Here is a 23,567-nt window from a genome sequence, read left to right as displayed (position 1 = left end):
AATTGAGACCAGGAGAAAAAAAGCTGATAATGTCAATGACAGTTTTATTTACCTGAAACCAAAGTTCATGTGATACATTGTACAATCATCTCTGAAAATACAGTACAGCAGTTTGGCATGAAACGCCATCGAGGGACTGCCTGCCGTTCTCATAGTAAAACATCTGCACCGTTGCACGTCTGCCTTCAGATGTGGCAAAGAAATTAAATAAAATCTGCCCGAACATGTTGCACATCTCAGTGCAAAGCCAAAAAGAAGTGTTTGGTTTTTGAATGTCCCATAAAAGTATTTCCTTAGGAAAGATGAACTGTGTTTTTGAGCTTATTTAACATTTGTACTATCTGACGAATGTCTATACTATTTACCAATACTATACATTGTCTATTATTACACGAGTCTGGTAAAACAGATGGCTGATCAAGCAGACATGCACCATGGAATCATGTACAAGTTACTGCACACAGTACTAAGATCTTAGTCTAAAAAGATGGCATGAGCACTGTATCTTAGTCTAAGGCTCGTCATGCACGAGGATGGAAAGACTCATGGAGGTGGGATTGGCTAGTTTTCATCAGACATTAATTTATGGCCTCTCTATAAAAAGGATGTATGAACTTTAATGAGCCCCTGTCTTCATATGACGTCACTGACATGCAGCTCTTGGAAGATGTGTGGCCTAATACACACATGCACAACACAAAACACAACCAAAGTTCCTGGAAGTAATTGGTATTGGAGGTGGGCTTACTTGGCCTTTGCTGCAAAGAAGGAAAAAACAAAACAAGAGAATCAAATCAATGGACTCAGGAATCACAAGGCCACAGTCAAAACAACAGGGCAGCAAATCATTTAAATTCAACTACACTTATTTTCTTTAGCAGACCGATAAAGGCCATGCAGGAGATCAGGACCTAAATGAAAGATTAAACCATGTCCTGTCATGGTATGGGGGCACTTTAATGTCATTCGCTCTGTCAGATGCCAAAACATGCAGCCAGTCTACAATCAAAAGTAACCAGCGACACTGCACCAGTTGAAACTGCTCGGCTCGAGTTGCTGGCACTTTGTGACACTGAAGGCATTTCAACACAAACCTCTCGTCTGTACCATTTACGCTACATCTTAAAAGCACGAAATGTCACTGCTGTCGTTCTAATACAAGCAGCGACTGACTGCAAAGTTGTGACTACGTATAAGACGAGAACAGTAGTGGTTGGCATGCAGGTCAAGGTGTACTCACTCTGCAGGTTAACAGGTGGAAGGCGTTGGAAGAAACAAATGTTAACATAAAACTCAAAACACTCACAGGCCTGGTGACACTGGAGCAGACATGCAGAGAGGCTGGGACCAGGCTTTAAGTAAACGAGTGGGACGGTATGGAGCATTTTTCAGCAAGGACAAAAATCTATACAGAGATTCTACTTTGTGTGCTATGTACACATATACAGACTCTTCCAATGATGGAGGATTTCAGCCTTTCAGAGGTCTCGGTGTTGTGCTCAGCTGATACAACTGACAGCGTCTTGGTGCCATCTTTACATATTCAGGTACAGTATGTGCACATTTTACAGACGTTATAAACTGTAATTAAGATTTAAAAAAATTAAGACCATCTCAAAAATGAAACTTAAAAGAGAAAATCAAGACATATGTGTTTTCTTCAAGTAAACAAATTGAACAACAGGCTGTTTATATATATATATAAAAAGAAAATGCTTTGAATCACACAGGTAACAGGTTCATCTGCTTTTCCCTCAAATAACAGAGAAAATAAAAATATATTCGACGTTAAAAACGCATGTAAGTAGTTTTCTCTACTACAAAACTATTTGGTGCTTACCTCAACACGACAAATGGTATAATGTGTAAGTGGTTGTTAAGACTGATGGGTAGTAATGGTTCTATTAACAGCATAGAGGTAGCTGTGCTCTGCCTAATGCAGAAAATAATAATCAACAAGATGCACGGCGCTAAAAAATGACGAGTGAAATTTGTGCTAGGGCAAATACATATCGATACGTGTATATATAAATCAAGTCGTGGCCCCAGAATTAGTATTGTACAATACGATTCCTCGCAGCTCAATTCTCTTCACACCCAGCAGTCCTGTTCCTGCAGCCCCTCCCCCAAAATTAAAAAATATTAATCATTATAAAATAGTGTAAATTCTCTGTACAGCTCAACACAGCTCCCATGGGATCCTACACTGTTCAAAACAGGAGATCATAAGAGAGGAAACGCATGACGGTGAACCAAAAATAAAAACATGGATATGATGTCAGTCAGAGTCAAAGTAAGACCTACACCCCCTAGTCTCCATCTCTCCCTACGTAAAAATATGTAACAGTGAAAATGTCCTAAATACAAAAGATCTCACAGCACACAGGCCATCAGAGCAGGTGCACGGGTCGACTACGAGTTGTTCAAAATGAATGTGAGGGTGTTAGATGTGTGCGTTAATTCCCACTTCACACTGGTGCACGGGAGGAGGGGGGAGGAGGAGGGGGGGTGTGCACAGGAGTCAGTCAGGGCCACAACATGGCGGACACGTTAGTGTCGGTGCTGTAGATCCACAGCAGCAGAGGCAGGGAGATGGCCACAAAGGGCCAGGAGATGCCCTCGGTGCATGCAGACAGAGAGCAGCCTCTGGCGGCCGGCTTCTCCAGCTTTTTACCAAGGTCTGAGTAGTTCCTGGCCAAAAACTTAAGCAGCTCGTCCAGCAGGATGACCGGCAGAGAGATCTTCAGCACCATCATCCACTGGGTCACATCCAGAGGAGTAATCTGGAAGATGACCTGAGAGAGGGACAGCAGATGTCATTGAATTTTACAGCTACTTCTAAATATTAACAGGATAATTAGTGCATATGCAGACTGTGTAAGGAGAAAAAACCTCTTCTTCTCCACATGTCACAGTCCAGCCAGTCACAAAATCCACCTGCCAGCGCGTCTGAAGCTCTCTGACTTCGACAGAGCAGAGCTAGCTGTTCCCCCGATTTCTAGTCTCTTTGCTAAGCTAACGAGCTGCTAACGGTAACGTCATATTTACTGATAGTTGTTCCAGGACGACAACAATAACTCAACCTAATCGTTATGAAAAATATCAGTGTGACTCGACCCACACATTGACCAAAAACAGGAAAACTGTATCCACACAGTTGCAGGATATTTAAAAATAGAGAAAGAAAAGAGCTTCTAGATTTACCACAGAGGATATTGTGAAAAATGTGGTCTTAAAACAATATATTGTTCATTTTGATAAGCGATAGTTGGCTGTCATTTACTTTTCACTTTTTGAAGGGCACTGTCACACATGGGAAGCGGTATAGTGGGGTCGCCACAGGAAATTCATTTTTTAGTCCCTCCCACATTAACGTTCTCCATTGCTAGTGGGTTAGGGTTAGGGTTAGTTTTAGTTTTGACCTCGCGAAGAGAGAGGTGGAACTTCCGCCATCTTAAAAGATCCCATGTGAAGTAGAAGAAAAAGCAATACATACGTGCAAATGTTGAATTTAAAATAAGCTCCATTAATACCATGTTCTAAGGTAGAGGATTCCGGATTCCCAAAATGTTGAACTAGTCCTTTACGATGCATCGCCTACATCTTGATGAGAACTTGACAGCTGTTCCAGGTCGTACCCCTCCCTCCCTCTATGAGGATTTATTGTGTGCCTAGTGTGAACCATCTAATGAAGGCAAAATGTTCTACAATATATTATGAAAGTTATGAAACAAAAAGAATGAAGATGAAGAGAGTCTGCAAAATGAAGACCTTGAGACACAGCCATGTGTGTGGGTAGTGAAACCTTTCGATCACATGGGGGCAGAAAAACCACACGAGTCCCAAACTAAGAACAGGGCTGCAGGTTGCATTTGAAGGACCAGAGTCTCAATATGATTTACACCAGGTTATCTAACAAACTACAGACAGATAGTAGGTGTCCGTGGTCTGTCTCACAACCAGTGTATGGTACTAATCTGTTTGTTTGTGTAAGTTAATGAAAGATTTTTAACGTAGAGAAAGAATTGAAACACATTACAAACTACGCATTCCACCAAAACTTTCCTCTTTCTCTGTTCCGTCAGTCATCATAAGTATGATGTAAGAAGCGTTAAATTAATGTTAACAGGATTAAGACCTATATAAACGTTTTTTAGACCTAGTACGATATATATTTTAAAAAATTTCTGAAGTTATCTTCTTAAAAATGATATCAGTCATAATTGAATAAACTGTTCTTGTATAACTCACAGGCAGAGGCTCCACATAGAGGATGAGGAAGTGGAGAGACATTGAGAGGCAGATGGCCCCCAGCAGCCAAACGTTCTCCCAGGGTGGCATCCGCAGCAGGGACTGGTTCTCTGACAGACTTTACAGAAGGAGAGAACAGAGAGTGGTGACTCAGTTATTTAGTTTGTCCTCCATCTTCTGAGACCAGACGATTTTATGAGCTGCAGCTACCTGTTCAGAGCGTTGCACATCTCAATGGTGACGAGCACAGACAAGGCCATGGTCATGGGGTAGGGCGACTCGAACACGTGACAGTCCAGTCCCTCGAACTCCGGGTTGTCGGAGCTGCACTGGAGGAAGTGGCTCTGTGGTGGGGCAGCAGAGAAGTGAGGGGGAGGCAGAGAGCTGAGGGGGGACTGTAGGAGAGGTTTTCATAGAGACAGACTCACCAGCTGGTACAGAGTGACCTGAGGTCCATCGTCAGAGAGTATAAACCACCAGGCAGCAGCTCCCACTGTGGCTGCACCCACATAGCCTGGGAGCAAAGATACCAGAATAACACCATCATCAAACAAAGATTGTCTCAGAAAATAAATTTATTTATAAAACAACATGACAGCAGATTAAAGACTATTTGATGTTAACACAACTCACATCCAATGGCCAAGTATCTGAAGAAGAGCCAGCCTGAGATGAGGGCCTCCTTTGCGTTGCGGGGCGGCTTATCCATGATGTCCAGATCTGGGGGGTTGAAGCCGAGGGCAGTGGCGGGGAGGCCGTCTGTCACCAGGTTGACCCAGAGCAGCTGAACTGGGATCAGAGCCTCAGGGAAACCCAGTGCAGCCGTCAGAAAGATGCTTTAAGCAGAAGTGACTCAATGAGAAGATGTACTGACAAGCTGCAACGAGTCATACATTCAATCTACTGCAATGCTATGGACTCAATCTATTCTAAAATCATCTGCTCCTGAGGAGACTCACCAAACGACCTCTCCCACATTGGAGGAGATAAGGTATCTGATGAACTGCTTCATGTTATTGTAAATAGCTCGGCCTTCTTCAACGGCGGCCACAATAGAAGAGAAGTTGTCATCGGCGAGGACCATCTCAGAGGCTGACTTGGCCACGGCAGTGCCAGAGCCCATGGCGATGCCGATCTCTGCCTTCTTCAGAGCAGGGGCATCGTTCACTCCATCACCTGTCTGTAAACAAACACTTCATTATCGACAGTAAAATCCTGTGCATCAACAGCATGAACATGTCGCTTACAAGTCCAGGTAAGACGGCTTATCAACAGATGTCAGACCATGTCAACCAATAATGGATTTTGACCAACTTTACTACCAAAATGCAGGAAAAAGTGCCTGTAAACACACACTAATAGAAATGTATCTCAAATACAAGAACCCCAGCAGAATCAGCTTCTAGAATTTATACCATAGCAGTGATCTCGTCAAATCCTTGCAGGAACTCAATGATCTTGGACTTGTGGGAAGGCTCAACTCGAGCAAAGCAGCGAGCATTAGTCACAGCCTCTAGCTGGGCGGCTGGTGACAGGTCGTCGAACTCCCGTCCGGTGAAGGCCATGCGCTCAATGTCATCCTCCTCGCTCAGGATGCCGATTCGGCGGCAGATAGCCACAGCCGTGCCCTTGTTGTCCCCGGTGATCATGATGACGCGGATGCCAGCCTTGCGGCACAGCTTGATGGAGGCGGCCACCTCCTGTCTGGGGGGGTCAAGCATGCCGACACAGCCGACGAAGGTCAGGTCGGACTGAATGGAGGGTGACAAAGACGGGAGTCAAATACTAGATAGTAGATAATAGATGCTCTACACGTGGACACCAAAATACAGCAAATTTGATCTAACTTAAGTGAAATTCACCTCGTAGTCCACGAATTTGGCTGCGTCTAACAGTATCATGTCCTCCATTTTGGGTGGGCTGTCTCGTGTGGCCAGAGCCAGGCACCTTAGGGTGTCCCGACCTGTCCCGTAATCACGGATCACAGACATGATCTTTTCTTTGATACATTTGTTGAGGGGAACTTTGCTGTTTCCAACTCTGACATGAGTGCATCTCTCAATAACTCCCTCTGGGGCCCCCTGTGAGGTGCAAAAGAGAAATAAACGGGTTATAAATAAATGGCAACGCTATCAGTCAGTCCTTAGCACATGTTTTTGTGATTTCACCTTGACAAACATCTTGCCCATGGAAGAACGAGACTTGTTCGGGGTGCAGTAGACGGACATGGACTTCCTGTCTCTGGAGAACTCAAGGGTGAACTCCTTCTTCATCAGCTGTTTGATCACCTGATGAGACAACAGGACACAGAGGGAGAATGTGCTGAGTGGGAGCGGTGGAAATGTGCAGTGTGAGCAGGTGAGGGAGTAGCGGTCACTCACAGAGTTGCAGGCGTTAGCTTTGTCAATCTTGGACAGGCTGTTGACTTCGGTATCGAACACGTTCATCTTCTCCACAAGACATGTCAGCGCCGTCTCTGTGGCCTCGCCGACCTTCTCATACACACCTTTCACCTGAGGAATCAAAAATGTTCTCATTAATTTCGCTTCAATCTATAAAACACTCACAGAAACATTTTAAGTTAATCCATAGAAGTTATTTTTGTTTACATTTTCACACAAATAAACAAAAACAAAAAATGAAACAATGCTACATTGTTGTAAAAGTGTAACCATTTAAAACAATGTTGCCTCATTTCGGTGTCTGAACTATATACTGAAAGAGTTCCCTGCTTGCAGGCGACAAACATCACCACATGTGTCAAGTTAACACTAATAAATGAATGCAACAAGAAGGAATGAAAAAAAGCAATGGTTCTGGCACCGTTTAGGAAACAGTATCATATAACCCAATCGATACCCAACCCTATGCCTGTGGTTTTGCACTTTCCCTCTTTCTTTCCTTATTTATTTATTAAATAACACAATATTTGTAATAATAATAACCAGAAGTCAAACAAATTTAAATTAGCTTTCACATCTACCAAATGGTTTTCACACCAGTTTGTGCCCTTAGTTCCGTGACTTACCACTTAGGGACAAACTATACACTTCTCTACAGTACATACATACTTAGTTCATACTAAGTTCTACAGCTTTTCAATAAAACAAAGTTAAGGGTTCAGACCTCATTGAAGTCCAGGGAGGAGTCGTTACACAGAGCACAGATGGTGGCCAGTTCAACAAGGCCATCATACTGGGAGGACTTCACTTGTTTATCATCCTGGTACCTGAGGGTGTGCAGAGTATTAGCCTATAAGTGTGTGTGCACTATACATAATACCAGAAACATTCTTCAGTTCAACCAATGCCATAAGTCAGCTGTATAGTACTCACACTTCTCCCTCAGGTGCGTAGGTAGAACCTGTGATGGTGAACTCTGACAGAGAGCAGCTGTCACCTTCAGCTTTGTTGACGATGAACATCTGAGACAAAAAACAAAAGGTCACCGAAAGTCACATCACTGAAGGAACCCACTGACAGTTTCTTTACTGGTACATAAGGTGGCAACAGAAACCACAGAAATCCCAATTGGACCTCCAATATGACGACTCTGTTTAGACAGTAGATTAGCCTGCAGTGTTAGCGCGTCTATCTGAGGGCCCGGCAGGGTGGCCCAATGCCTAATGTGAGAAAAGGGTGTTTAGTTTGTTCTCATTAGTAAACACACAGGACTGCCAGGGACCCAGAGACAAAAGGAAGCTGTGCCCAAAAGAAAGAAGCCAAAGTGACAGGCCTGCTCCCACCGGAAGCTTTGACTGGCACACGTGCACGCACACGCACGCACGCACACACACACGCACACACACACACACAGAGAGACACACAGAGAGAGACACACAGAGAGAGACACACAGACAGAGACACACAGACAGAGACACACAGAGAGAGACACACAGAGAACTAGTCCTGGGTGGGTTATATGACATGGGTAATAACGATCTGTCACATACTGCTACTGCATTTCTCTGATATTTATAGCAAAAAGGCCTCGAATGACTCATTTACAGAATGTAGAAAAACTTTCAAAACTGATCCTGGTCAATAACTTGGGCTCTATACATAGCACTAGGAGGCAAAACAATACAAGACAAGACAACAGGCAATTGTGAAACTTCTAGTCATTCATCTACACTGTAGTCATTTTGATTTCTTTTTTTATTGTAAGAGAGATGTGTGAATATAGTTAGCAGCAAACCTCCTTAAAAAGCTTTGCTTGCATTCCCCAAGTGTGAATGGTTTCTCCCTTCAGTGGCTTAATGACATGGCTCACTGTGAATCACCCTGCAGAGCTGTAAGGCTTTCCAATCATGGCCAAACAAAACTGAACCCAAATCAGTGAGAGATAAAAAATACTGTAAATTAAAGCCTCAGGTCTAATTCCGGCTTTTTCAAAGTACTGAATAAAGCACAGAAGCAGAAGAGGCAACAAGACAGAATCAAACTTTAATAAATGCTGAATGTGGGGCCAAGTAGCAGCAGGGTGCCTCTCACAGACAGAGGAAGAGAGAAAGGAACTACGGGCTGCCGGCTCTGCAGCTTGGTGACGCAAGGTCAGTTATGCAACTGCAGCACTGCAAGTCATTCAAGAGATCAGCATAAGTTATAGGAGTGGCTCAACAGTTAGATATCTGGATATGTGAGCAGGAGGAACACTCCACTTTCTCTCTTTGCAGGCAGTGTGACAAATGTATTTGAGGTGAGTTACGCAGCCGCAGTCAGACTGTCACCTAATACAAACAACAGGCAGCGACAACAGAGATGACAAAGCACTTACTACTACTATATGGCTCAGCAGTGCACCAGGAGTGTGACTGTGTATGTGTGACTCACTCTGCACACAGACATCTGGTTGGTTGTCAGGGTTCCTGTTTTATCAGAACAAATGACAGAGGTGCAGCCCAGGGTCTCAACAGATGGCAGACTGCGGACAATAGCGTTCTTCTTGGCCATGCGGCGAGTGCCCAGAGCCAGGCAGGTAGTGATAACGGCTGGGAGACCCTCAGGGATTGCGGCCACGGCCAGCGCCACAGCGATCTTGAAGTAGTAGACCGCCCCACGGATCCAGGAGCCTCCGTGGACGGGGTCGTTGAAGTGTCCGATATTGATCATCCACACAGCAATGCAGATGATGGAGATGACCTTGGACAGCTGCTCGCCAAACTCGTCAAGCTTCTGTTGCAGGGGCGTCTTCTCCTGCTCTGTGGCAGCCATCTCATCACGAATCTTACCAATCTCTGTGTTAACGCCGGTGGCCACAGCCACACCCACGGCCTTCCCAGATGCGATGTTAGTGCCCTGAAATGGCAAGTATAGACCTGTTGGCTCAAGTACATCTGATACGTTCTCACATCTTTATGATTTATTCCAGGGAGACGACAAAAACTAAAACAAGAAGTTCAAGGTCAACAGAGTGTGTGAGCTGAGCTTACGGAGAAGAGCATGTTCTTCTTGTCCTGATTGACGGCACGTGGGTCGGGCACAGGGTCGGTGTGTTTGATGACTGAGACAGATTCACCTACAGAGACATCAAACGGGATCAGCTCAAATCACTTTGCATTAGTCTCTGCACATTGTGTGGAGACGAAGCAGTCAGATATCTCTACAGAGATCTGTAGTGCTGATTATTCATGCTGCCTCACTCCTCTTTACCACCATGCTCATGAATGCTTCAATTCAGACACAAAAATTTGCTAACTGGAAACTGTCATGATACACTAATTAATCTTGTTTAGAATATTAGGACCATTTTGAAGAAAAAGAAAGTTGAGAATACAGTCATAATTTTAGACCATGTGTCAAGGGGAGGAAAATCAAAGGATCAGTCTGATACCTGCGTTTAAACTAGGAATATTGAGAATTGAAGTGTTCTATTACTTTAAAACAGGGTTCACAAATAACCATAGATAGTAGTTTTATAATAAGATTTGTTCAAGATTTTGAATACATAAGAATTCAGGGTGTTAATTCTGACAAACATGAGTTGTCTTTGCCACTTTTTCTCCGAAAAATGTTTTCTCCTTATCCTAGTAAAGATTTAGTTTTTCTCCAAATTTTTCAACCTTATTCTTGCAATATTATGACTTTATTCTAAAAATGTCAGATTGTTTTGCTTTAGCATAGCCCTAAAATGTAGCATTTTAATGAGATTAACTAGGAGAACTGTGCGCTCTTAGTTAAAAAAAAGAAAAAGGGAGCATCAGCGGAGAATTTAAAATTAGTTTGGAAATACAACGTATTTAATCAAACATACAATCTTAGTTATAAAAAAAAATACATACTCAAGACTCAAATAAAAGAGTGGACATGTCTAAAAGCAGCTTTTTAGGGATACAGTATTGGAGCCTCATTTGTCTGCTGCCTGAAGTAAGGGCTTTACCATTTCCTTGAGCTAAACTTATGACTTTCAATATATGACTAAATATGTATTTACAAATAACAAGCAGGAATTCAGTCAAATATTGAAATATGAGCTGTGGAATTAAGGGTGACATTGTCAGGCAATGCTGAAAAGATTATTGTGCAATAAGCAACAATTACAGAAAACTTTTTAAAAAGGGATTTATTTACATATTTTAGAGTTGTAAACTGAAAAGGTCAATGGTTATGATTATTGATAAATTAATGGATAGGATATTAGCCGCAGAAATGACTCACCAGTCAGAATGGACTGATCAACTCTCAAGGTGGTTGATTTGATGGAACAGATCCGGATGTCAGCAGGTACCTTGTCTCCAACTATTAACAAACAGATTCACAAACATGTTTCAAATTAAAACGACAGAGCTCCAACAACACAACACTAAACCTACTGGGAGTAACATAAAACAGCCAAATACAATACAGTCAGGTCGGAGTGACGGTTCATGTGTCTGACACTGATCGTAACAAATTTTAACAGTAGTGCCGGCTCAACTGATGCATCACACAGCTCATTCCGGTGCTACCATCGCTGTTGGGAGAGCCAGAGAAAGGAGGAAATGGAGGACTTGTGAGCCATAAAAGGCCTGTCTCAAAGGAAAAGGCCAATTTGGGTACATTGAAATTGCACTGACCCAATTCAGCTTCCTAATGGTACATAAAAGCGATGGAAACTGGGGAAATGGTTCAGGCTATGGCACAGTTCTGTGGGCGTCTACATAAAGGCCTACTTAGTTAAAAATGTTAATTGTGTCAGATTGTTACAAAAGACTCCAGCCAAGTTCATGGTATAGTTAGAATACAATCCTCACACAAGACTGCTTAATATCTAAGAATCTAGCAACATATCATGACAGAGGTGAGGTGAAAATCTAAACTGAGCAGAAAAAGAATTGATATAAACCTACCAACGTCAAGATTCCAATTTGAGGGAACATGTACGGTAATCCAAAACCCCCCATGCCCTTGAGGGACGGGACGGGAGGGGAAAGTAGCGATGAGGCCAACAATACATGCAGCCAAAAATGGAAAAAGCATTTCGATATGTTCCCCAAAGCCCTGATCAGGTTTAAACGTGGCTGTATGATGGCAGCTGCTTCCTCAACACTGTCACAGCACAGGACGAGACAGGGGGACAAAGATGGAGCTGCTGCTGCTCTACCTCTCCTCAAACACTTGGGATGAGGTATTGACACTTGGAATTTAATACATGATACTGTTTCACCTTGAGATTCCATTAAAAGTAATTACATTTACTCATTTCAAAACTAATGCACATCCTTGTTATAGTTACATTTCAACACTTCCGTAGGTGTTGACTTCTTACCATTTTACACGATCCAGTGAGAAGCTGGATGATCGTCAAACACATCTGATGTCCTGCCAGAGACTCTGATCTGTCAGCAGCCACAGGCCAATCAAGACACACAGTGACAGCTTTTCTAAGAAGGAGTAACATTGATCTCCGCTGCACCTTTAAACCAACTGAACCTGGAACAATGGGTGCAGCCAGAGGTAGCTTCTGAACAGAAAGACAGATGGAGCCATGTGGGTGTCGGGTCAGTCACACGGAAACTAAGAAATCTGCACATGGTAGAGAAGAATCAAGTTCAGGGATCCCACCCCTTTAAGATTTTAAAAGGATCACCCCGCAGCTGTGCCAAAGGAACAAAAAGTAAGAGGTTTCCATAGAAGCCAAAACATTTCACAATTACATCCTGGATGATTGTGTAATACTTCCTGTGCTAAGTCATTCCTTTTGAAGAAATACAACCTAATAGAGTGACCTGAGCCAATAAACAAGGCTAGAAGGACGGGCTTCTAACAAAAAGTGCCCCCTGATGTTCTCATATAAAGAATCCACTGCTCTGTGTTAAAACTCTGGGAGACTAACACGATGGATCTGCTCCGGGGATGTGTTACACTGCAGACCTGCTCTGATTTAGTGTGTTTATCTCATCTATCCCTTTGTGTCAACATCCTACTTGGTAACAGTCCAAGCATCTCCTCAGTCACCACCACTTTATCACCTTCGTGCTTGCCAACAGGTCATACAGCCGACAGATTTTACAGTGACAAAAGCGCTGTGTACCCTGGCAAAACATTGCACCCAACATGACTCCCAGAGGTGCCTTATAAACAGACCTTTCAACAGCAGGCGCGGCCGCCACTGGAGCGCGGCAGTCAGCTTTGACTGGCACCTGCCTTTGCCATGTGTTTGGTAAGAGAGAGTGGTTCAGCGGGCCAGGCTTTGTCAGTGCCAGCCAGGAGGATACATGTGCAGATGGCAGCTGAACAAAAGGCTGACCTTCTGTCATGTTTAGAGGGCCATTTCAGAGCGGTCAACAAGTGAAACATCCAGCAGCTTTCCAATACAGCTCCTACTGATTCACTCATTAGCTACATTTAAACATGCAGACCAATGCAAAAACTTTATCCAAATGGATACGTTTAACAAAACAGCTAAAACTGTAACCGTTCACTCCTTCTCTTCTAACTGTTGAATTTTTTTGTTTTGTTTTTACCCTGTGCAACAAGTGGACATCTCCAAGAATAAAAGTTCAAACTAGGCGTTAGAGAGCATCTCCATTTACAGTATGTCTCCATTGATCACTTTTAATCAGATCTCCCTTCCACGCTCTATATGCAAATTAACACAATTCATTATCACCCATTATCTATAACCCTTATCCTTCGAGGGCCTCACGGGGACCGGGAGCCAATCTCAGCTGACATTGGGCGAGAGTTGACAGTGTATTGCAGGGCCAACAACATATACAGAAACAAACAACCATTCACCAACCTACAGTCAATTTAGAGTCTCCAGTCAATCTAATCCCCACTGATCATACTGTAATAAATATATCAATGTTATGACAAAGACAAATAGAAGATGTGTAAATACATTTTGGTTCATAAAAGATGAAGTAGACCAGTCGAGAAGTTTTTCCTTCAATATGAATGAGTCTTTGGTACTTAGCAGTTCAAACCTGTACCCAGAGCTGTTCATTGTGATGGGATAACCTGAGACAGATGCTAAAACCAGTCTGAACCGGAACCATGTTACAACTCTGTTTCACCGAAATTAGGTTTTTAAAATAAGGGTAAACCCACCAAAACACTTTTTCCAATGCCATTAGAGGAGTTTGCTTCGCAGTCATTTTTCCCCAGTGCAAAAGGTTCAATGTCATGAACTGATGCGCGCTCTCACCTCACAATCACCAAACTAGCACACTCATCCAGTTGTAACATGCCATCACTGCCGATAAGAAACCGTGTCCACTGCAGAATTATTTGATAGGGGAGTGGATGTCGATCCTATCTTACTACATTGCAAACAAAAGCCAGATGTAAGAAGGTTTTTTTGGTCATCATCAGTTGGTTGGTGGGAGTGATAAGCCAATATTTACCAACAGTGGAGAAGTTTCTTAACTTTGGCAGCAGATTCTCACCTACGACCTCAGTTATGTTAGCAGGATCTCAAACACTGTTTGCTTGAGCTCTCTGCTTTGCCTTTGTCTGTTATGAATCTTGAGCAGCAATAAGCTGGACCTCCACAAACATCCGCATACAACTGTTTCCGTTGCCATAGTAATACAACTTGTGCCAGGACTGGCAGCACTAAAGCATTTGTAAAGAAAGAACTGGGAGTTTAGTAGAGTCAGGCATATCTACATGTACATTATTGCCGAATGCATACATGCATGAGACATTTAAAAAATAAAAACCTAGATGGTGCAAGACAAATAATATGAATTTTGGACTAATGTTATCATTCTGTAGTTACAGACAAAACATAGTGTGAAAGCATACATACATTTTTCCTTGCAGCCATAGAAATTAGAATGTGAATAAGTCATCACTAGCTATCAGAATAATTACAGATTGTATATCCTGGTTTAAAAAGAAAAAAGGGAAGGTCTACATTATTCTCACGTCTTGCATAACTGTCTGTATTGGTCCCTCATTTCTTGCATCTAAGTCTGATCTGTCACCATCTATAATGGCAAAGCATGGACTCCCAGCAGTCAATGTTAACATGCCTGGTTCTGGTGGTCTGTATGTTGTAATACAATTATATACTTTAATTTACGCTGAACATTACATGCACAATCAACTTGTACGGACTGGTTTGATTTAAGACTTCTCTTTATGGGAGGTCTTCACATTCTAATGCCCCCTTGCCTGGTTGGCAAGAGCAGACCTTTTCTCTCCGCCTTGCTGACAAGTCAGGAACCTTTGCCAAAAGACAGTCCCTCTGTGACAATAGATGCTTGCCAGAACCCCATTGAATGCCACATACTATCCGTGGTAATCTTAGTGGAGGGCGTGGGTGGTGATGGTCAGGGTCACTGTGCATTGAGCACGATGGAGTGGATCCACAAAGCGCTTCCCTATAAGGTCATCTCTCTCCAACACAATGAGAGCAGATGAGAGATCCTCCCCCGTACGCTGCCCCCCCAACACACTGACCCCCATCATGACCAAACTCACAATTTCACAGGCAGCAGGGAACAAACGCACTGAGCTCCACTGCTCTGAGGAAAGGCCAACATCCAGAAATGTGCAAATTCATAACACCAAACTGTAAACTGGCGGCATGTTGTCGTATGAAAACCACTTAAAACCGACTGGGAACCCAGCGAGTGAGCTAATCCTTTAGCAGATTTAGGCTGTGGCACCTGCCCATCCCAAACGTATCACAAACCTGTATTATAGTAAGAATTGGGAACAAATCAAGGGTTAGTTTTGATTTTGCTGAGCCACATTGGTTTGAACAAGTATATTATCAACCCAACAACAGCAGTCTGAGGACTTCACAGAAGAGCAGACTGGCCTGAGACCAGCACATACAACAGCCCCAAGGTATTCAGCTGCTTCAAGATCACATCTGAAAACACCAAGGTATAAAAATAACACAAAAAAATGATCAGGTTCATACAAAAGTTGGACAGACGCATCACAGTTTGTTATTTTCCATGACACTGAACAGACTTGCGATTGTGGGGCTGATAAGTGATGAGGTGCAGGCAGGAGGCAGCGTTCAAAGTCACCGAAGCCCCCTGACAGCCAGCGGCACAGATTGGCTGCGGGCTCGTCTCCCTTTCCTCTACCTGGAGCTCAGCAGCCGAACGGCATGCATCTGCGTCATAACATTCCTCCACTGCATGGGCAGGGGTCACATTGAACTGGAGCTTTAGGAAAATACAATTTATAGAAGGGGAAGCTCGACAGAAACTATTGTAAAAGAAATTAGGAGGATTTCGGTGGTAAACTGCAACTGATGAGCTTCTACTGATGGCCAAGCTCCTGTTTTTGCTGCCTGTTGGGCTGCATTTTTAGAGTTAGCCTCAAGCTACTGACAGCAAAGCATGCAGCTACCACTACCAAGAGGTTTTGACGACTGGGTCTCTAATATACATGAGGAGTGTGCATCTGACTCACCAACTACTCTTTCAACTTGAGCCAAAAAACAAAGCATTACACACTTAGCTTCTTTTTGCAAGTCATAATCAGAATGTAGGGAATATCCCTTTTGATCAACACCCAATTATAAACAGTATATAAAACCCATTTTAACAGAAATTACAATAGAGTTTATATCCCTGTAGAGTCCTACTCCATTTTGCCCTTGTCAAGGTTACTGAGGACTCCCACGTCACCCACCGTAGCAATGATTCCCAGAGCAGGATGGGATGGGCATGAGCGGGGTGGGACCAGACACCTGTCATCTTCACCACTGTCACTGCCTCTATAAATACTGCATTCCATTATCTAAATGGCCTATGAAAGCTAAAAATAAAACCTACCAGTATGCACAGAAAAACTATGCATCACTTCATTGGCTTAGGGTTAGACAGAGTATCAAGATAACGCCTGTGTTTTAAGGACTCCAGCATTCCCCAACACGTCTGTGTTCATCCCTCTGCAGAATCATACACACACTGTACCATGAGAGAAAACAGCCCTCTTAAAAAAAGCGCTGATTGGAAGTCAGCAGCATTTGTTCCCAACTGGTTCATGTGATATCCAGAATTTTCCTTTGCCGGAAAGAAATCCACAAATCAAATCAACATCTGAGCCTTTTCAGTTATCTGATGCTCTGATAAAAGCAACACATGCGACAGTTTAACAGTAGAATAAGGTTAAACAACAATAACAGAGGTCATGTTTGTTTATAGAGGCACAAAATCAAGAGCAAGGCAACCTACCGGCAACCTCTACGATGTCACCAGGCACGATCTCTCTGGCCTTGATCCTCTGCACAGTTTTCCTGTCCTGCCGGTAGACTTTCCCCATCTCAGGCTCGTACTCTTTAAGTGCCTCAATGGCATCCTCAGCATTGCGTTCCTGGTGAGGTGAGAACAGGACAAAGTGTCATCGTTTCTGAGATGAGCTGATAATATCACAACTACAAGCATGCTGTAGAGCGCATACCTCCCTCAAGGCTAGCTCCCTATCTTGTCATGTTAAAGTAAAAGTGATAAAAAATAACCTGAATCAGACAGTTTGTCATGATCTGCTACAGAAGTCAATGGGTTCTTCTTAGGGCCCCACTCCTCTGCAAAAATTCATGGAAATCGGATCAGTAGTAAGAGACTACAAACGGTAATAAATGCCTGTTGTTGGTTCTGATAGAATATTTGTTCAAATGGTTTCATTAATTTAGTTGGAGTAACACATTGTACAGTGGACTCACACATCTGAAAAATAAGTTAATGCAGGCCTCATGTGTGAGATACAGACTGACCTATTACTGTTGCTTTTCAATAGGAAGCCTTCTGTGTGACAAAAATAACTCTAAGTGGACTGTTTATCTAGAGTTCGAGGGAAGTAAAACAAATGTTGAAACCCACAAACAGCAGCAGGCTGCCACACTGATAGATAACGTTTAACACCAGTGGAACATTATGAAGTTTTTCCAAAAGTTTTGTAGGCATATCCAGATGTGTCATTGACATTACAACACCAACATCTTTGACCCAATCTTCATATCATTGATGGATGCATGGTCTCACTGACTCTGCTGCCATATGTATTAGGTTTGGCTGTTATGTAATCCAAATAAATACTTATTTTTGGTCCAAGTGGCATCACAGGGTTGTTTCAAACATTTTGGACACTGTGATTCACAATAATGCTGCTCTGGTTACGATTTCATGGCCATGTTGATGAAGGTAGCGTAACCATCATAGGACTATTGTAGTGGAATAAACTGGATTTGGTCACGTATACCCAATATTAGTTTCTCTCTGTCCATCATGATACAGACACTTGCTTAAAATCAAATTAGTCTATAAGGGATCTCGTTTTATCACTGTAATCCACTGGTAAAAATCAATAAAAATCATTAAAAAAAAAAAGATAATTTACTCTAAAGGGGAAAATCACAGTGATTTCCAAGTACATTCCACAGATACAGAAGAGATGGAGTGGGATTTCAATACAAGGATTTCCAGGATGGGAAAGTTTCTCACCTGCCACACACCGACGATGGCATTGGCTATAAGAATGAGTAGGATAACAAAAGGCTCCACAAAGGCTGTGATCGTTTCCTCCCCCTCCTCAAACCAGGCCAGGACCTGAAAACAACACAAGAAAAATGACATTATATGTTTAAGACATTTCACTCAAAAAGCGGGCATCCATTTACAATGAGAATAAAAGAAATTCACAAGAATACAGATCGCTGCTAATAACAGGGAAACTGCAAAAAAGAAACATCTAATGTATGGAAAATACTTTTTGATGTGAAGATGCTGCACAGTCACAAATTATACATCAGAATAGGTGGGCAGGTTCTTGTCTTTCAAATATACCTTTATTATGACAGCAGTGCTTCATCCCAGAAATATTGGATTAAACCATTTATAAGCTGCTAGAAACTCTTGTTCAAAGCCAAAGACTGCTCATAGCCGAGGATCATCCCACACATTTCTTACATAAAACTTCAGATACTGAGGTGAAAAACATTACATACAAGTGCATCTTAATGCCCCTCAACATTATCTTAAACCTATATGTTAGAAACTGTTCTTCACTCATCAACGACTGAGCTTATCTAGCAGTAGATGTATTCCATTCCCTGTGAGCAACTGTTCTTTATTCTCCTGTGGATATATGAAATCTTTGACTTGTTTAACTGCTGACATCTGCCCATCTGATGTGGAGGAATGAAAGATACCTCAGAAACGGAGTTCTAATGGAATACTAAAGGTCTGTTATAGAAGAACGTCTCACTGCCAGCGTTAAAACATTATGACATTAAAACGGTCTGACCTGGACTCTCTTATGGCTTGTTGTAATTGGTCTAAAATTACATTGTGTCACAGGCAATTAGTTAATGTCCCAAAATGTAATAAAGCTATCAACCTCTATGAGACATACGTGTCTGTGCTGGATGCCAAAGACTTTAAGCATAACTATAAAAGCTTTTCTGATTTTGATTTGATTCCACATTCTACTGGTATACATTTATTAAAGAATGGGAGAAAATAAAACTGTATGTTGAGGTGTATTTGACGAGAGCCCTCCCACTGAGTGGTGAGGTCCAAATTTGGTCTTGAGTGGTGCTCTGTTCCCCCGTCAGACAGCAGCCACTGACACCTCTGTATCAACTGACTGGGCACTGCCCACCACATACCAACTCTCTCACAGACACACACAAACAGGAAGTCAGTTATCAAAATGTTATTCAGACCACTGGAACATAATTTGCGGTGAAGTCAATTTACACAGATCTGTTGCTTTACATTGAGTCAAAGAAATAACGGCCTTCACCACATCTGATGTGATTACATATTGTGATATGCCAATAAGAACAGACATGCAGCATGATGACAAGGACACAGAGAGGGCCGGTAAAAACTGGTTCACCCACGTGTACGAGAAAAAAAATAAAAGGAAATAAATATGTGGCAATCTTGGAATTCGGACAGTCTGCAGATTTGTCAAAATCACCTAATGCCAGCCTACTATCAAACATTTATCTGTTTCTAGCATCATAAGTCAGAGTCTCCTGCGAGATCAGACGAAGTCATTACACAGCAGCGGTCACGCTTGACTCAACTGTCTTACTCTGCACATGGTGATAGCAACTCAATGCTGCCGCTGCTGTTGTCACCATTCTGCAAATGGGTCGCTAGCTTTCTCAGCTGTTTAGCTCCCTAATGTGTGAGTGTAACCTCACCCATGTTACACAAACTGAAGACGTTCACACTTCAGTGCTATGCCATGCATGAACTGACCCCCTGCATTTCAACACGCGGCTTAATAATAATCCTTGCGGCAGTTTTGGACTTCACATAAACACCTTCAGTCGGAACTGGCAGGATAAAGCCTTGCGTAGATGCTATAACTTCTCCTGGGATTCTCAAGAATTATATGTGCATCATATTTCTCAGGTACTGGACAGACCATGAAGGAGTTAACAAGGGGAGTAACGGAGTAAAACAAATCAGGAAGTCACAAGCAGAGTGAGGAGCCCAAATTTGTAAATTCAGCTCTATTCAGTCATGGATGAAGTAACTCAAGTAATAGTAACACAAGTCTACATAGTGTACAAATATACAGTAAAGTTCACACTTTCAATAGGACTGTGTTTTATCCAATAGCATTAAAAATATATATACATAGATAATATATATATACTTACAAAAGATATACATGCAGCCAGCAGAAGAATTCGAACAAGCAAATCTTCAAACTGTTCGAGGACAAGCTCCCATAAAGATTTCCCTGAGGAGAAAAGAAAAGGTTTAAAACAATCCGTCACAGAATCTTATGTAAAACGAGAGGAACAATATGAGTGGCAGTGGTGATTACCTTCTTCAGCTGGTAACTCTGTCAGTATGAAGGAGGAGAAAGTCGATCCACAGATGGCACAGGACACGGATGAAAGAGAAAAGAAAAGGCATCAATGCTTTTTTAAGCAGACATGACTCACGGTTTCTGTTTCTTTATGGGGAACTGATTCCCATAACAAGAGCCGTTAGGTATGTTCCGAGACATATGTATGTTTCTCCCCTGATTTTGGTAAATGATTATATAGTCATACATACTGTATAATGGGGGCATAAAGAACGTGGACTTGATGGAGAAAAATAACTAAACCTAATTTAAGGTCTGATAGTTTATATTTAAAGAAAGGCCCCTATATCTGAATATTTCAAATTACCACGATGATACACAGTTTTACTGACTTAATTTAAATTTGACTATATACCACATCCAACTCTGAGAAAATCTGAATTGAAATATTCTCACTATAGGGTATTTTCAATGTCATCTGTTTTTTTTCCTTATTTCCTACTGGGACTGCATTCAAGACTTGGGCCAATGGGGCCCGTTTGCTCAATGAAATGTAAACAATTCATCTATGTATTGCCTTGTACCTTGTTTCAATGACAACAGTGGCTGCCAACGTGAGATGCATGCATTTTGAAAAGAAAATTGGTTTAAACATTCTTAGAATAAATGATAACCATGCTGCATTTAACTCGCTGTTTTGATCCTATTGAGAATTCACAAATCTCCAATCGACTGAAAGGTCAGAGTGATGTAGGAGGAGGTGCGATTTACCCTCCATGACCTCCTAGATGGTATTACTATAAAACAACTGTTTAGCCCCGGGACAAGGGAGATTAACTCGGGCGGATAAGGTTACTTGTCCCGTGGCCACTGGTCACTGTCAGATGCCTGCTGGATCTGCAGTGCTGAGGTGGTGGACTCCAGCTCTGAGGAGCATCTCTACGTGCTGTGGCCAACAACGTTCCCCACACTTTACTACACTGTCACAATGTTAAACAGTGTCATCACACAACACACAATAAAAAAGCGTTGAAAACCCGACAATGGCCTCTAAGTAATCATTACTGTGTTACTATGCGAGAGATGGGAAACCCTCGAGGTCACCACTGCTGACGTCAGCCGGATCACTTTATGACACCGGCCGGAGGAGGAGGAAGAGGAGGATGATGGCGGTGCTGACTTTTCCCCCACATTCATTGAAAACTGACAATGACATGACATTTCTGAAAGCGTGTGTCAGTCGTGTCCCGCTGGCGCTAGTGTTTGTGTTGGTGAGGGTGTTTAGAAATAATGAAGCTGTCGTACCGTTTAGGCCCCATTTCTCCTTCTGCCTCTTCACCTCGTCCAGGGACAGTCCTGTGCTCTCATTGACGCAGAAATAACTGTAAACTTCTTCCACACTCTTCGTGTGAGCGTTCTCCATGGCGGACACGGACACGGCTCCTTCCCGCACAGCTTCGGCCACAGACAGCACCGCACTTCACCACACTGTCGACACCTGGAGAGGGTCGATACCCGGAGGGGCAGCTGGATACACACTGCGGTCAAACGACGCGTCCCTCGGGCCACTGGGAAGATTGTTGAAGCTGTTCACGGAGGAAGAGGAGGAGGAGTGAAATTCCTCTTCCCTGTCTGGGTGAAGATGCCCCGACTCGCCTTCTTATCTCCGGAAGTGATGGGAAAGTGTGTGCGACAGTGTCCCGCGTTCAGGACCGCATTCACCTGGTCCGGTTCTCCCTGTGTGCAACCGTGCGGTGCCGTTCCGTACCGTGCCTCAGCGTGGCGCAGCTCTGTGTGGCTCGGCACGGCTCTGACACTGAGGTTTTATTAAAGCCCTCTTCCCTGCGCCGCATGTGGACTAACGCTATTGGACGAGCGGCGCCAGCTCCGTCCAAACAGGGGGACGTGAGAGAGAATACAGGAAGTAACCAGGAAGTGAGAACCGGGAATATACACATGCGTGCGTCCCATTCAAACCCAATGGTTTGTGTTCGTGAGCTTAATTTGCACACCCGAGCAGTTTGTGTGAATGTCAGTGTTTCCTGTCAGCGTCAGTGTAGCAGGCTGGTGATTGCGATCAGCTTGATCAGAGGCGGCCACATTACACAGTCTGTAACTAACTTGGGATCAAGGGTATTTTCTAAATCAGGGGCCACAATTTACAAAGAGGGGCCAATTATGTGTCCAACAGCCATACACAACTCCTGACTAAGTAGGGTCCTAATTAAAGGTTCAGTGTGTAGAATTTAATGACATCTAGTGGCGAGGTTGCATGCCGCAGCTTAATACTCACCTCACCCTCCCCTTCCAAACATGAGAGAGAACCTGTGATAGCATTCAATTGTCATAAAAACTCAAAAGGTGTTAAGCTTGTCCCCTTTTGATTAATATAAACAACATAAGAGACCCATTCTAGGGTAAAGAAAACCACAATTTGTACAATTTAGATGAACCACACTAGTACAAAAATCCCTGGATTTATTTTATATTCAATTTCTACCAATAGATCCCTTTAACCTAAACCTTAAACACTGGACCTTTAAGTCAATACTTATTTCCTGTTGGTTTTACACATTTGAGTAAAGTCACACATCATTGAACATAATTAGAAATGTGTTCCTTGTTCATTGTGTACTTCAATAGCTTACAATTACTGTAGGTATTATTTTAAAGACTACTAACAGGCACTTCAGGGGACAATCAGTTTTCAGATGGGGCCAGTTGCCCCTTTCCCCACCCCTTGAGATAATGTATGTCATGATTCACAGCGTACATAATCTCAAGCCACTTTACATACTCAGATCGAAACCTTATAAACAGTGTTTCCATGAGCAAACACCTGGTGACAGTGGAGAGAAGTGACTTCCCTTTACTAGCACCTTTGCCTCCCATTCACTTACAATCTGTGAGCGAGGATGAGATTTAACCATTTGCTTCCTGCTGCGAAGCAAATCACAGTATGGCTTCGTATGGAGTTGAACTTTGGTGAACTTTGACCTGCAATAGAATGATAATAGGCTGATAAAATAATAAAATCAACAATATGTCTAATCTCTTATTTTACTAGTTTTTTTGTGTGTTCTCTTA

At 42.8% G+C, this 23,567-nt stretch overlaps 1 protein-coding gene across 3 annotated transcripts; it reads right to left on the bottom strand.

Annotated features, from left to right (window-relative positions):
• Positions 1 to 27: 27 nt before the first annotated feature.
• On the bottom strand, positions 28 to 22,288 carry atp2a2a (ATPase sarcoplasmic/endoplasmic reticulum Ca2+ transporting 2a). 3 transcript variants are annotated; one of them, XR_009920399.1, is made up of 21 exons: positions 21,786 to 22,288; positions 20,496 to 20,513; positions 20,326 to 20,408; positions 18,149 to 18,253; positions 16,883 to 17,021; positions 10,908 to 10,988; positions 9,683 to 9,768; positions 9,084 to 9,548; positions 7,587 to 7,675; positions 7,378 to 7,480; positions 6,633 to 6,764; positions 6,420 to 6,539; positions 6,114 to 6,332; positions 5,667 to 6,002; positions 5,211 to 5,431; positions 4,885 to 5,087; positions 4,680 to 4,765; positions 4,462 to 4,595; positions 4,252 to 4,369; positions 1,241 to 2,795; positions 28 to 758 (listed from the first exon to the last, which is right to left on the bottom strand). XR_009920399.1 is itself a non-coding variant. In XM_062384730.1 (21 exons), exons 1-21 carry the CDS (start codon positions 21,901 to 21,903, stop codon positions 745 to 747), a joined length of 2,991 nt encoding a protein of 996 aa, XP_062240714.1. In that variant the 5' UTR covers positions 21,904 to 22,286; the 3' UTR covers positions 28 to 744. The 3 variants fall into 3 exon arrangements, 2 of the variants coding, with proteins under 2 accessions (XP_062240714.1, XP_062240713.1); XM_062384730.1 differs by having other exon boundaries at positions 2,675 to 2,795; positions 21,786 to 22,286; XM_062384729.1 differs by having other exon boundaries at positions 28 to 2,795.
• Between the last annotated feature and the right edge of the window lie 1,279 nt (positions 22,289 to 23,567).

The sequence above is a fragment of the Platichthys flesus genome, chromosome 3, assembly GCF_949316205.1.
Source record: "Platichthys flesus chromosome 3, fPlaFle2.1, whole genome shotgun sequence".
In the NCBI taxonomy this organism is placed as follows: domain Eukaryota; kingdom Metazoa; phylum Chordata; class Actinopteri; order Pleuronectiformes; family Pleuronectidae; genus Platichthys; species Platichthys flesus.
This window is presented reverse-complemented; position numbering and strand designations above follow the sequence as displayed.

Excerpts from the sequence above, each read along its gene's own strand:
- atp2a2a (XM_062384729.1), bottom strand. The coding sequence starts at position 21,903 with ATGGAGAACGCTCACACGAAGAGTGTGGAAGAAGTTTACAGTTATTTC. Across the intron at positions 5,088-5,210 it reads AATGTGGGAGAGGTCGTTTG|CATCTTTCTGACGGCTGCAC; the intron begins GTGAGTCTCCTC and ends TTCTGCTTAAAG. Across the intron at positions 4,370-4,461 it reads ATGTGCAACGCTCTGAACAG|TCTGTCAGAGAACCAGTCCC; the intron begins GTAGCTGCAGCT and ends CCTTCTGTAAAG.